At 31.2% G+C, this 14,608-nt stretch overlaps 1 protein-coding gene across 1 annotated transcript in view; it reads right to left on the bottom strand.

Moving 5' to 3' along the window:
* stg (string) overlaps positions 1–14,608 on the bottom strand; it is a 306,094-nt gene that overhangs the window by 194,020 nt on the left and 97,466 nt on the right. Inside the window, exon 3 of the mRNA XM_065498137.1 lies at positions 6,994–7,017. Within this exon, the coding sequence (XP_065354209.1) occupies positions 6,994–7,017 (24 nt within the window). The remainder of the gene's footprint in view (positions 1–6,993; positions 7,018–14,608) is intronic.

Below are 14,608 nucleotides of genomic sequence, written 5' to 3' on the forward strand. Positions count from 1 at the left end.
AAGGGTATATATAAGTTTGTCATTCCGTTTGTAATTTCTACATTTTTCATTTCCGACCCTATAAAGTATATATATTCTGGATCCTTATAGATAGCGGAGTCGATTAAGCCATGTCCGTCTGTCTGTCTGTTGAAATCAATTTTCTGAAGACCCCAGATATCTTCGGGATCCAAATCTTCAATAATTCTGTCAGACATGCTTTAGAGAAGTTTGCTATTTAAAATCAGCAAAATCGGTCCATAAATAACGAAGATATGAGCAAAAAACCGGGACAACCTCGATTTTTGACCTATTTTTGATCTATATCTGGATTACTAAGTCATTAATATAGACAATATGGATATCTAATGATAGATATTTTAAAGTCCATTGCAACGAAGGCTATTATAGTAAGTTGGACCTACAATGGGTCAAAATCGGGAAAAATATTTTTTAACCCGAATTTTTTTTTCATCAAAAATTTTTTTTGTCATACTTTTTTTTTTCCAAAAAATTTAAAAACTAAAAAAATTGGAAAAAACTTTTTTAAAAAAAATTAAAAAAACAATTTCAGAAAAAAAAAATTGAAAAACAATAAAAAAAAAATAAATTTTGTTTACTTAAAAATATTTAAAAAAATTTATTTTAAAGTACAATTTGGTGAAGGGTATATAAGATTCGGCACAGCGGAATATAGCTATCTTACTTGTTTTTATTATTAGAGAGGTTGCATGCTCTGCGATGTAGGATATTGGTGTATCCCTAAACTTAACCACAACATGTCCAGACTCCCTACACGCAGAGAAAAAATATAGTTGGGCATGGTTACTGTAACCGTGTTTGTTAACTATATTATAGTCACAGTAACCATTTACATGATTGTGGTAACCATAATATGGTTAATTTATGATTCACATGATTGTATCAACCATATATATGGTTACAGTAAACAAATATATGTTTGTGACAACCTTTCATATGATAAAGGACTTTTCATATTATGTTGCTCTCGGCTTAAGGCTTATCATAATCTGAGAACAACATATTATGATAAAATTATTCATCATAAATATGGTTGCCAAAAACATGACCCGACTCCATTTAGTCACTTCGCACTACACGATCCCAATATTGGACAGTTGCAGTTCAGGGAATAGCATTGAGGAACTCGCAAACTGTGCATTGTTTTGTCAAAATATTGTTCAAAACATATTGGTGGTATTTAAGAACTGAAAGTAATAAATCTTAGAGGCCTGTCAGGGCCTTTTTACACTATTGCCGAGAATAAATTCTTTCCCTAGCTTATACCTACGACATGTCTTGGTCCTATAAATGTGGCCAAAACATAATTCTTGCTATACTATATTATTCATTAAAAGATATACATATTTCAATATATTCTGTAATTTGGTCAAAACAAGGGAAACAACTTAAACATCAACCCAATGCAGCCATTCAAATGTCCAGAATTAAATGGAAGAGGTACACAATTCATGGTATGTGTGTCCTATTGATTATTGAGCCTTAACCGTGATTTAACATTTTGTTAAGAGAAATGTTTAGAAAACTAACAAATAATGAAAAGAATAAAGATAAACTGAAAATGTAGGAATAAAAATATTATGTTAAATATTGTATTATAATAATAATAATGAAGTTTGGCTCATCATCATCTTTATAACGAATAAAAAAAAAAGAATTATGTTTAAAAAAAAAACCACAAGCAAAGTGTGGCCTCAACAACATTTTGTTGAATGCGTATACGTACACGTAGTACACAAATATGTAATGAAGGAGAGGACGACAACAACGAAAAAAAAGTACCTCAACATCCATTAAATTGTAAGCAAAGTCAAAACGTGTGGGCGCGTCTCGTCGATTATGTTTATTTTCCTTAATTTCAGATATTTTTCTTGGTGTTGGCATTTTTTCTTAACAAGAATACGTTGGCGCGGCTGATCGGTGTTTTTTTTTTAAACGAGCAAGAAAAATAAAGGTTGTCTTTCACAATTATTATTGTTGGTAACGCTCTGTCAATTGATTTGTTACGCAAATAATCGCTTTAATAGTTTTGTTTTAACTAGAAATCATCATCATAAAAATAAATGGATGAAATGCATATGAGTATCGTATGGCTTGGTGCATTTCAATGTGATAACGCAAAACTATTATTTAATACAAATATCAAATGGAGAAAAACAAACTGAGAGCGCACCAAGAAATTAAGGCTAAGTGATGACATAAGCATGATTTAAATAATTTGTATGCATAGGGAGGGAAAGGACTTGCAAATGTTATATAGAATGTAGATCATTTTAAGTATTAAACACTATAAGGAGGTCCATAACAAAATGTAAAATTCAACTTTTTATGTTTTTCGTTTATTTTTTTAGTGAAAGCTATGTAACCATTGTTAAAAACCATACCAAAGGTCAACAATTTAACTATAATTCAATACCAAATATAATGTGGTTCAGTTGTTTACCTAAGCAATAATTAACACCGAGATATTAGAGAAAATACAAATTAATTTTATTGTTATTATCAAATTTGTGGGTGTGTTGAAAAAGATTTGGAAAAAATTATACTGTGTTTGCTAAAGAATGTTATCACGAAGTTTAATAATTTTCACTTTAAGGATTTAAAATGTTGGCTGAATATTACCGTCCCATAAATGACATACACAGTATAAACCAATTTATTTTAAACTCTCTACAAATCAGCAAATGGATTGTGAAGTCAAATTTCACTTAAGTTGTAACTTATGTTTAAGACAAAGGAAAATGTTCAAGCTATCTTAGAAGAGGATAAATACTAGGGTAGCCAAATTAATTGAACTATTCGAATAATATAAATTTTTTTAATAATCTAAGATGTCGTCTAAAGCCACCATTCATTTAACATCATTTATATACATTTTAAGATCATGTTCTTCATCAGTTTCAACTTATCAATATCACCTTCGTAAACATTTTCAATTCTTCTGAGCTAACATTTTGGTTAGTATTATTTGTTGAAATATTTAATACATAATTGAGATTCTGCCAATATTTCGCGGACCCGTAAAATTTCTGAAAGACGTCTTTTAACTTTAGAAATTTTTTGGTATATTTGGAACTCCGCTATTTAAAAAAGGTCATCATAAAAAAATTTAGAAAAATAGTAATAATGTTCGATTTGTGAATTTGTGGGAAGCGGGTTTAAAAGGGTAAATATAGTTAAAAAGAAAAAAAGGTATTATTGAATGATAATTTTTATTCATATATGACATAGAATAAAGAGACAAAGAACCTAAGTTTGTTGTCAAAAACCTAAGTCTTGCAACAACAGAATACATGTAAATCCATGGTCATATTTTGAGTTTTTATATAAGTAATCGAATTTTGGTAGGAAAAATGAGTGATCACAGATCGAGCTCCTTTTCTTGATTAAACGCTTATTGGCCAAGTTATTAGCGATTTTAGATATTGTGAGTTTTTTTTGTCAGAAATATAAGTGATCACAGATCGAACTACTTTTCTTGATTAAACGCTTATTGGCCAAGTTATTAGTGATTTTAGATATTCTGAGTTTTTATATAAAAAATCGATTTTTAGCCAGAAATATGAGTGATCACAGATCGAGCTCCTTTTCTTGATTAAACGCTTATTGGCCAAGTTATTAGCGAATTTAGATATTCTGAGTTTTTATATAAACAAATCGATTTTTGGCCGGAAATATGAGTGATCACTAAGGGGCGGATTTATATGCAAATGCATGTTTTTTTTCGAACGTCCAAATACAATGTAGATTAATTATCTATCCGAATCGTACATTTTGCTGCAAAATGGCATCGATTTGTTAGTGCATATTTTTGCATATTTTATTGATAATGCATATTTTGTTATATTTTACTTCAAAATGCATATTTATATGCATATTATGCCAATTTTTAATAAAAATATAATTTTTGTCGTTGACATTGTTTCGACAAACATTTTTTGTCGAATTTGTTATAGAAATAGCAGTAAATTTTATCGACTAACTTCTTTCGACATCGAGAAACTGGCATTAAGTTCTTCATTTCTCTATCAAGTATCAAAAATTCATTAAATGTGTCGAAAACATTGATATTTGTTTTCATTGCACATTCGATTTATAAGAGATTTCGTTATCGAAAGATTTTGTAACTTCACCTACACAGTAACCGCTCCCGACATTCATTTCCAAGAAGTTCTACGAGACTGTCGTAAACTAGTGATTTTGGATAACTTAGAGACAAATGCACTACACAATTAATGTTTAAAGTCCCTACACTATAGATTACATAGAGACACTTAAGTGAAAATTGTCTTTATGCTAGATTACATGAGATGTATAATGTAACCAATTGACGAGATAAATATTAAGGTTGGATGCTACTTTACAGCACGATCAAAATATTGATGATTTTAAAGGGAAAGTCACAATATAGAAGCTTTTGGCTTTAAACAAGTGATTTATACCAAGATATTACAATTAATATAAATATCCATCGTTTTTTAGAAGAAAAGTTATGTTAAAAATAGTTTTAGAACTTTAATTGTTTAATTCCTAGTATAATTTAAAGAGTTCGAACTGCTGGCAACAGTGTTGTGTATTTTTAAGACATTTCGAAATCCATACTTAATTTATTTTATGTTTCTGCACAAAAATATAAGTGCATATTTTTTAAATTTTTAGGTCATATTTTGATTTTTTTGAAGCATTTTTTAGGCGCATATTTTCCAATAATAAATGCATGAAAATCCGCCCCCTAGTGATCACTGATCGAGGTGCTTTTCCTGATTAAACGCTTATTGGCCAAGTTATTAGCGAAATTAGATATTTTGAGTTTTTATATAAAAAATCGATTTTTGGTCAGAAATATGAGTGATCACAGATCGAGCTGCTTTTCTTGATTAAACGCTTATTGGCCAAGTTATTAGCGAATTTAGATATTAGATAAATCGGTCCAGGCGTCCTGCGATTTTAGATATATCGACAAACAAAATTGGCGTGGTCAATTTTTCTTTCAGTAAAAACTTAAATTGGATTACTATGATCAACAAAAAATTAGCTAAATCGATGTAGTCGTTTTCCGATTTTGGATAAATCGTAAAAAGTGGGCGTGGTAAATTTTTCATTCCGTAAAAACCTTGTCTAAATCGGTCCGGCCGTTCTCTACTGATGCAATTATCAACGAACGACATTTGATTTTTATTTATATAGATTAAATTTTGAATTATGAAAAAAATTTTAAAATAATTTTTAATTAAATCAAATATTTTCATTAGTTCTATTCAATTATTCTGCATAAAATTTTTGAATTATTCGTTATTCGAAAATGGTAATTTTGAAATTATTCGAATAATTATTCGTATGAAATTGTTTGATTATTCGAACGATCATTATTCGAATGAATACCCTACTAAATAAACTCTTGTTTGCATAATTGAACGCCTTTTTTTGTTGAAATTAATTTAGAAAATAAAGAAGATAATGCCGAACTATTGGATACAAATTATGGCCAACATTGGTGGGGTTGAATCAGAATTTCGGAGTTATGTATTGTATAAAGGGATATATTGCCAATGAAACAGATTTTACTGTTTGGTGGAGAACAATTAAATGAGATTGTAACACAATATTAATTTTTTGTTATTCTTGAATGTAACATCGTTAATATAATAAAAAGACTTTATAATTTTGCTATAAAATTTGTACAATTTAATCAAAAAAGATTTAAAAATACGGGATATACAATAGATGGTGTATCTTTTGAATGAGACTGTTTTTAATAACAAAAATCATTAGGAGCAACTCAAGCAGCAAAACGTTTGCAAGCAGTAGGATTCATCTAAAAGAGAGACTTGAAAAACGTTTTTGTATGTCTGAAATGCAGCTTGAACGCTATAAAAGAAAATAGTTTTTGCACCGAATGATTCCATTACGATAACCCGAAGCGTAAGAGATCGTATGTGATGCCCGGCCAACCAGCCGAATCGACACCAAATCCAAACATCCATGGGTATTAAGAGCTGCTGAAATCTGGACAGACCATTACAGGGAACCTTTAGCGTACATTGACCGAATAACGCGCAGAATATGCGGCAAGACATGAAACCGTAATATTCCATCATGATAACGCTAGGCCGCTAGGCCATATGTTGCAACACCTGTTCAAAACTATTTAGAAAAAAGTGGTTGGGAAGTTTTGCTTCACACGCTTTATAGTCCAGACCTTGCCCCGTGCGACTACTATTTGTTTCGATTGGTGCAGAACGTTCAATCTGGGATAGCCTGCACTTTAGAACAGAGTATCCGATATTGGCTTGATTCGTTCTTGGCCTCAAAAGATGAGCAGTTCTTTTGCCTCGTAATCTATATGTTGCCAAAAAGATAGGAAAAGGTCATAGCTAACAATGGCCAATACTTTGAATGAATTTATATTGCACAAATGTATCAAAATAAAAACTAAAAACTTAAAAAATAACCGTAATAGAATAATTTATTTATGATTTATATTGTTCCAAAAAAAAACTATTTCACCACAACTATAGTTTTAAGCAAAATATATTAGGCCGGCCATCAGTGCAAAAGTGATGTAAACCACTATTTTTGTTTGTTGCTGTTCTGGTGTTACATATATTCTTTACATTACCAACTATTAATATAAAGTGGAGTAAGCCACCTTTTGGTATTCAAATGCAGATGGAGCTGAAAAAAACGTTTTTGCACATAGCATAATATAACAAAGTTTTGGGTTACACCACTTTTGCGCTGGTAGCTTCATGACTTTAATTATCAAAAAAATCATTATAATGGAATTATTACGTTTTGCTATGGACCTTCTCATATATTAAAAATTTGGCCATAGAAGAAGTTATCGTAAAATTGTTAACCTTAGCGGTTCTTTGTTCGCCAGAAATACATTTCGTAGTTTAGTATTTAAACATTATTTTGTAATGAAAACAAAGCAATATGGAATATAAGTAGGAATGAATTTTTACTCACCTCGACTCCAAACAGCTTAAAGATCTGAAATCAAACAGTAAATTATGTATATTAGAGATTTTGAGAAATTCAAACATTTTGTTTATCATCTACTACAAAGTTTTCAAAATATTATTTTATGTTGATTAAAATACCTTTATTCATTCTTCTCACAAATATGTGTTTGAAAAAGGAATATGCAAAATGTAAAAAAATCTATGCTAACAATTTTTATTGTAAAAGCTCCATGAACATGTTAACATTCTCAACTAGATCCGTTTTAGGTGATCTATAATACAATTTTGTATCTTCATCTTGAGCAGAAAAGATTTTTTAGGAAACCCTTTGTTTGAAAACTAGTCCTCTGAAATATAAACTTTTTGAAAATTCGAATGGTTAGGTTAAAAACTGGTAATTTTGTTAGCGTTACTTACATCTTCTAAACTTCTACAGATAAATGTAAGTATAGTTGGTCAAGCCCTACCATGATACATAACACCGAGTATAAACCGTTTTGTTTTAATATTCAATTTTAGCATGTCAAACGGACATCGTATAATCAGCTTAGAAACAGACGTTTCAAACGTTCGTCAAACTTCAGTCAAAATAGAGTTACTTTCGAACTATCAGATCGACACATTTTAAATATCTGAACTTTGAAACATAAAAGAAAGTTGTCATGTTTCTGATTGAAGTGAGAATAAGTTTTGGGGCCTTATATGTGTAGTATGTGTAGTCTTCATTTGTACATATTTGTTTTGTTGATAGACCTAACAAAATTAAAATATATCCAGCTTAAGCTATAGCAACACCACTAAATATTTTAAAATCGAACTGAATTCGAGTTTATTCTCACACTAAATCTAGTGACTTGATCCGATTAATTTTGACGATAATATTTATTTATATGACATTTTTATTAAGGTTGTATTAAAGAAACAAAACATTTTGATTAAGTCCACCGTTCAATCTTTAATTTCTATTGTTTTTATTATTCTTACAGGTGACTACACTTGTTTTCTATATAAAACAGTAGGAACACATAAATTTCCTTTTCCCAAAATCTTTGTTTCCTTCCTTCCGTTTATGACTTTAATCGGTTTATGAAAAAAATTCACATTGTCACTTGTATAGCAAAACTAAATCGAATTCAACCCAAAAATAGTTTATTAGAGGCTCAATAAAAAAAAGATTTTTTGTAATTTTGAGCCAAAATAAAAATATTATTTTATTTTGATTTTCATTAAAAGGGTTTCCATTGTTAAGGAAACAAATATAATTCTGTTTGTAGCTGTTAGAGTCAAAGACCTGTAAGAAATTATAAGATTTCAATTGAAAATCTAAAGAAAATATGAGAAAATAAAAAAAAAACAAGTTGACTTAACAAGTTTTTCTTTGTGGGAAGAAAAACTGGTCTTAAGACTGTACTTTTGTTTGTTTAATACTCATTGTAGTTGTTGTTTTTGTTTTTGTAACGGCCATCCTTCTCAACGAAAAGTCAATGGAAAATTGTGTATTGGATGGAGCCTGCTGGGTTCTTTTTCTCTCTCTACAATCTACAACAAGTTCTATCACTAAATCTAAGAACATGTCTAAGAACTACAACAAACGACAAAAGAACTGAAAAAAGGGGGAAAAAGGCCAAAACAAGTCAGGGCCAAGAAATTGTAAACAAAAAAAAAACAAAATCTTGGTGTTTGTAAAACGACAATAACAACAACAAAGCCTTCTTGCTCAATGTTATAAAAAAAGAGGAATAAATATAATAAACAACCAACAATAACAATCATGATTGAATTTTTTAACATTGTAAATAGATTTTACATGACTTTGAGCCAAGTGAGATAGACAGACTGACTGACAAACAAACAGATAGACAGTCACTAAAACAGACACACAGTCAATCCTTTTCTTCACTATTCGAAGAGACTCAAATGAAGCTTGGATCCCTTTCAAATACACGGCAGAGCAAAGAGGGGAGAGAGAGAAAGAAATAGATCTTGAAATATATTACGAATATAAAGAGTATTGAATGGTTTATTACACGTGTGTAAATAAATCTCCACTATTTGTGTGTTGGCTCTAGGAAGGCTTGAAAAGACCAAATACTACTACAACTATTGCAATGTCTAACAATAATAAAAATAAAATGAAAAGGGTTTACAACAAACGTAAATAATGAGTATTGTATTTGTTGTTGTCAATCACCTGTATTATTGTAACCCCAACTAAGAAAAACAAAAACAATTTAAGCCGAGATTGATTTGCTGGTTTTGTAAACAAAATCCAACCAGAAGACATCGACGAAGAAGTTAAAAGCGAAAACATTAAAAAAAAATCAAGGAAATGTTGTAACAAAAGGCATCACGGTTGTAAATAAATATAATGCGCAGCGAAAAAAGGATTGAGTATCGTAAACATTCTTGTGCTGAACATTTTTTAACATTAAATTCCACTTTCTGGTTGTTTGTCTGGAATATGAGTTTAGTTTATAGTCGGTGAGTGCGTGTGTGTTTAAAGTTTAGATTAATGACATTTTTAGAATTATAATAAAATAAATATGTATGTATGTAAAAAAAAAACCAAACAAATATATGAATAAATATGGTAGCGCATTTATATTCCTATTCCATTCATAAAACAATCCATCTATCCAGCCATCATCCATCCACATCTATTCCTTTCCCCCGTCCCTACATAAATACATATTCATCATCTATCCTTCTTCGTTTGAATTTGGTATCGAACAACAATGTCTTCTTCTTCTTTTCCATATCTTTGGTTGATTGCTAAAACGCAATTTGAATTCATAATTGTATTTGGTATGACACACAGACATTCAGTCACTCAGTCAGTCAGTTATACGTTGAGAATGAATTAAAAAGTTTTGTTATGATCGCTGCTGGTGTTAAATTACCAGAGACCAGACCTCAAACGAATTATACATTCGATTAGATCCAAAAATGAAAATAATGCTAAAAAAAATACCTGGATAGCTACCGATATACAGTAGCGATCATAATGATCATGTAACTGTTTACTCTTAAGTGTGAAAACTAATTTATAAATATTAGCACGATTTAGACTAGTTTAGTGCACAGAGAAAACAGATTCGTGATAGCAACCGAATTTGTTGCCAATCGAATGATTCGGTTGCACACATAGAATTTGTCAGTTCTAACAACAGAAAGTCAGTTGATAAAGAAGAATTTCAGTTGAGGCAACCAAACTTTAGTTGCCCCTTCCAAAATATTTTAGCCACAACTGTAAAATTCGGTCACTAAGACAGAATCATTCGATTGGCAACAAATTCGGTTGCTATCACGAATCTGTTTTCTCTCAATTAAATTGAGTTTAAGTCAGCTGAATGTTCTAATTTGCTCAATACGGGTTGGTTAGGTTAAATAAAGGTCAGGGAGAAAAATTTTTCCCTACATCTAACAAATTTATAGATATTAACCAAACCATTCCGTTGCAAGTATGACGGCATCTAACCTCGACAGATCGGTCAAGGCGTGCATGAAGAATTCGCCCAGGATTTCCAGTCGATGATTTGTCTGGCTGAAGCGTTGACTGAGAATATGCTGCACAGTCTAATCCATCATGGCAACTTTTACAGAAGTCGTTGTATGGGAGATTCAATCTCCTATCCTACACACCGATCAGACACTGACCTGTGATCACTGCAACTTTTTATCAGTGAAGCAGTTCTGCGATAAACATAATTGGACAAAATCGCCTTCACACAGGTGGTCTCAAGCGACCATCCGGATTGCGCGCAATTATAGAGTCCATCGGAATTTCCACAAGTCGATCACCATCTGGAGGTGAGGCTCATATCTTGGTTAATGAATCCTCAATACTGGAACATTTTGATGTCCCGGTATCCAAAAGCGTCCTACTGAGAAATTTTTCATTCAGAGATGCCCTGCATTCATGAAGACACCAGCAAGAGTTTTAAGGGCGGCCTGGCTGTCAGTATAAATCCGAATATCCACACCATATACTCTGTAAAACCCCAGCCATTTCGAGGCCGAGATCTGAGCCACCAGTATCAGTCTATAAAAGCACCCATATTGGATGGGTTGGAATCTATCAGCCATTCCATTCGTGAACGACACATTAAAGCCCCTGTTGAAGAAAGGTATAGGACTGCGCAAGTCATTATTGCCAGGGAGACGTCTCTGACAGCTGGTTATGTTTACATGGTCGAAGTTCCTTGTTCCGAATGCCAATGTTATCGAGTCTAATTGCTGTATTAAGAGCGCTGTCCTTGGCCATAAGATGCTTTAGATGGAGTGGTGCGAATATCATCTGTAATCATCAGCCGAGGTACGTAAAATCCGTTCGAAGGGTGATAAGTTTGTGAATGTAGACAGACGAGGGCACCATACAATAGTATGGGTTTGGCCACCATGCTGAAAAGCCATTTAGTGTTTCCGCAAGTTCTTCCTATAATATTCCTGCATGAGATTATGGCCTTAGACACTCCCGCTTTAGTGTTCTGATTCCAAGATAGCTTTGAATTCAGGATGAATCCCAGATATCTATCCGAGGTCAATTCCACACTATTAAGTTGAGCTAGTTGAAATACGTGAATCTTGTACTTCCTAAAAGTTTAAGTGGAATACTAAGAACACTCTTGATACTCTAGGCGGAGATTGTGCGAAGTGTCATTTTATTGCCAGATAGTGTGCAGAAACTGCCACGGACATATCATCCGCGTACGCAACAATCTAATACGACTCAAAATCGAGCAACCGATTTTGGATTAATGTACACGAAATTTGTTCTGGAGCAAAATGATCACGAATGAATTGGGGGGAATTCACAAACGAATTTAAGTGAGTTCCGGCAGTAGTCGGTAGAAGTATGACACCATATATTAATGAAATTGTATACAGCCATATTGGAGGTATTTCTGAGTTGATTTGAACTACAAAACTAAGATGTTTCCAATAGAAAGTTTAGTTTAAGTCGGTAGCAATTAGGACATGAATAAAAAACATTTTTTCTCACATTCAAGATGACTGGTTAGTGGTTAGTGGGCGTGGCAAGGCTTACAAACCTATGAACTAATTCAGGCGTATTTAAAATGTAAATGTTGTCAAAAAGTAAATTTTTCAAACACTCAATTTTAAAAATCAAATGATGCAGTTTTGTAGAGAAATGTTTAAAGATGAAATGTACACTTATAATTTTAAGAAAAATTTTATTTTATTTTTAAAAAATTGAAGTAAAGTCCATGCAAGGGTGTTAGCAAAAATTTACTTATATTTTCACCTTTAATATTTTACCTTTAACATATTTGAAAAATATAACATTTCTCCATAAATAAAAAAATTATGGGGATATCATAAACCGTTAGAAGATATGCCCAAATCTATAAGTCTCTAAAAATTATTTTATTTTTGATTTTCCATGGACAAAATAAATGTAGCCCCACTTTCCCCCAAGCTGTTTCTTTAATAAAATGAAAGCTGGGAGTGTCTTGTTTCAATTAAAAGAAAAATAGTTTTCGGAAGTTTTCGGAACAGGATGAAAACTTAAAATTTGTTGTTGAATAATAAACGAAATATCAAAAAAATTCTAATCTATGTATGGGTTTCGTGAGCCGATTTTATTGAAACTCGGCATGCGTTCTTCTTTTATTTCAAAAAATATATGTACCAAATTTCTAGACTATTACTTGGATAGGAAAAATTTTATGCGAAAAAATTTATTTGGATTGTATGAGCAGTGGGCGTTGGGCGTGGTCGATTTTGATAAAAAAATTTTTTTTCTTAATTTAGTCCATGTAATTCTCGGTGCCAAATTTCAATGCTCTACGACCATTCCTTATAATTTTTTACAAAAAATGTATGAAGCCATCCCTCTGTGTGCCGCACTGTTGTAAACATGATCACAAATTATCTTCGCTTTCCTGATTGTGGACAATCAATACATGGATAAAAAAAAAATGCAACATTAGTTTAGTCGTCTTATAAGAAGATGGATCCCAACAAAGTCGTTCTCGAAGAGAACTCAATGTTTTCTATTTTCCAGATTATTTTTATACCCACTGTACTTAACATAAAACACAAACATTCATTTATTTCCTTTCAATATTTATTTCCATTGAAAACGAAATTATATCTATGTCATCCTTTAACCAAATATTAATAAAATGACGAGTGAGAATGTGACGAAATGAAAATAATGAAATGAAAAGAAAACAAAGCGAAAAATATTTATCTGATTAAACAAAAATGTTGAACATGTTTTGACGCTTTTGTAGGAAGCAACGGAAGTAATAGTAATGTTGAGATTTCTTCAGTTTTAGTTATTGTGGGAATTAATTAACATGTTTACAATAATTTCATCGTTATTTTCATTAAATACACTCTCTATCAACACGTGATAGAAAGAAAAAAGGATGTAGTGAGTACAAGTGAATTGAATATGAATTTTGTCACGCGTTATAATGAAATGAATTTAATGAATTTCATCAGATTTTTTTCTTTGTCTAACTACACTGGTATATGTTCGACTCTACTACCAAAGGGTAGGAAAACCCAATACATACTCAGTTTGTCCTTTTGGGTGACCAATTTTTTTTATGGGCCCCAAAAGTTTCTAAAAATCAGTGGGGCTTCTAAAAAAGGTGTCATCAGTTTTTGGTTAACTGCTAATTCAGACTTTGTGATACGGCTTAACTTTATATGGCAATAATATAGCTACGAGTCCGCCAAATAAATTTTGTTAAAATTGTTTTCCAAAAAATTGCACTTTTCTTGAAAAAATATAGGAAGAAACATTTTTTTTTACTTTTTTTAGAATAACTTCCAGGGTCTCCTAATTTTTCACTAACAATATTTAGCAAAGTTGTAGCTACGGTAAATCTGAATAACTCTTGTGAACATATCAATGCAATCCGAACATATCTAGGCATTCTAAATGGCTGTCAAAAATAACTTTGTAGCATAAAAATTTTATTTTTTTTACTATTTTTTGACTCTAAACTAAAATTTTTTTGTTAAAAATGTATGTTCGAGTGTATACTTCTATATTGTGCTGGAATAACGAAGAATAGGCAATATACAGTTAAATACAGATCCGCATCTGTATCTAATTTCAAAGTGTTGCCAACAAATATTAGAATTTATTAAAAATCCAATGCCAGTTAGAGCAACAATCAATTCTAATTTGTAAATTTAAAATTTCATAGATAATATCTGGAAAACTCTAGTGAATATTGAATTGTACACATTATTGGCAACCAAATCCAATCATAAGAATCTTTTTCATAGAATCCTAAAACTCCTACAAAGAATTTCTGAAAATTTGAAATAAATTCAGCATGAAATCTTTCCATCAACCAACTGTCAACACTTGCAATGGTCATTTCCAGAAAAGAGGAAGATCAACCCAAAATTCATACAATTCAAAAAGTATGAAAATTAAAAACTCATGATGAATTTCTGGTTATTTGTATATTTTTTAACGTAAAAAGGATTTCTAAATTTTCACAACAATGAATCCTTTATCTTGAAAACAAAAAACCTAAACAATGTAAATAATTTCAACTAATCATCGGTGGTATTGTATTGTCATTATTAACATCATCATTATTATTAGTGATGAGATTGTTGTTGTG

This window comes from Calliphora vicina, chromosome 1 (genome assembly GCF_958450345.1).
Source record: "Calliphora vicina chromosome 1, idCalVici1.1, whole genome shotgun sequence".
In the NCBI taxonomy this organism is placed as follows: Eukaryota; Metazoa; Arthropoda; class Insecta; order Diptera; family Calliphoridae; genus Calliphora; species Calliphora vicina.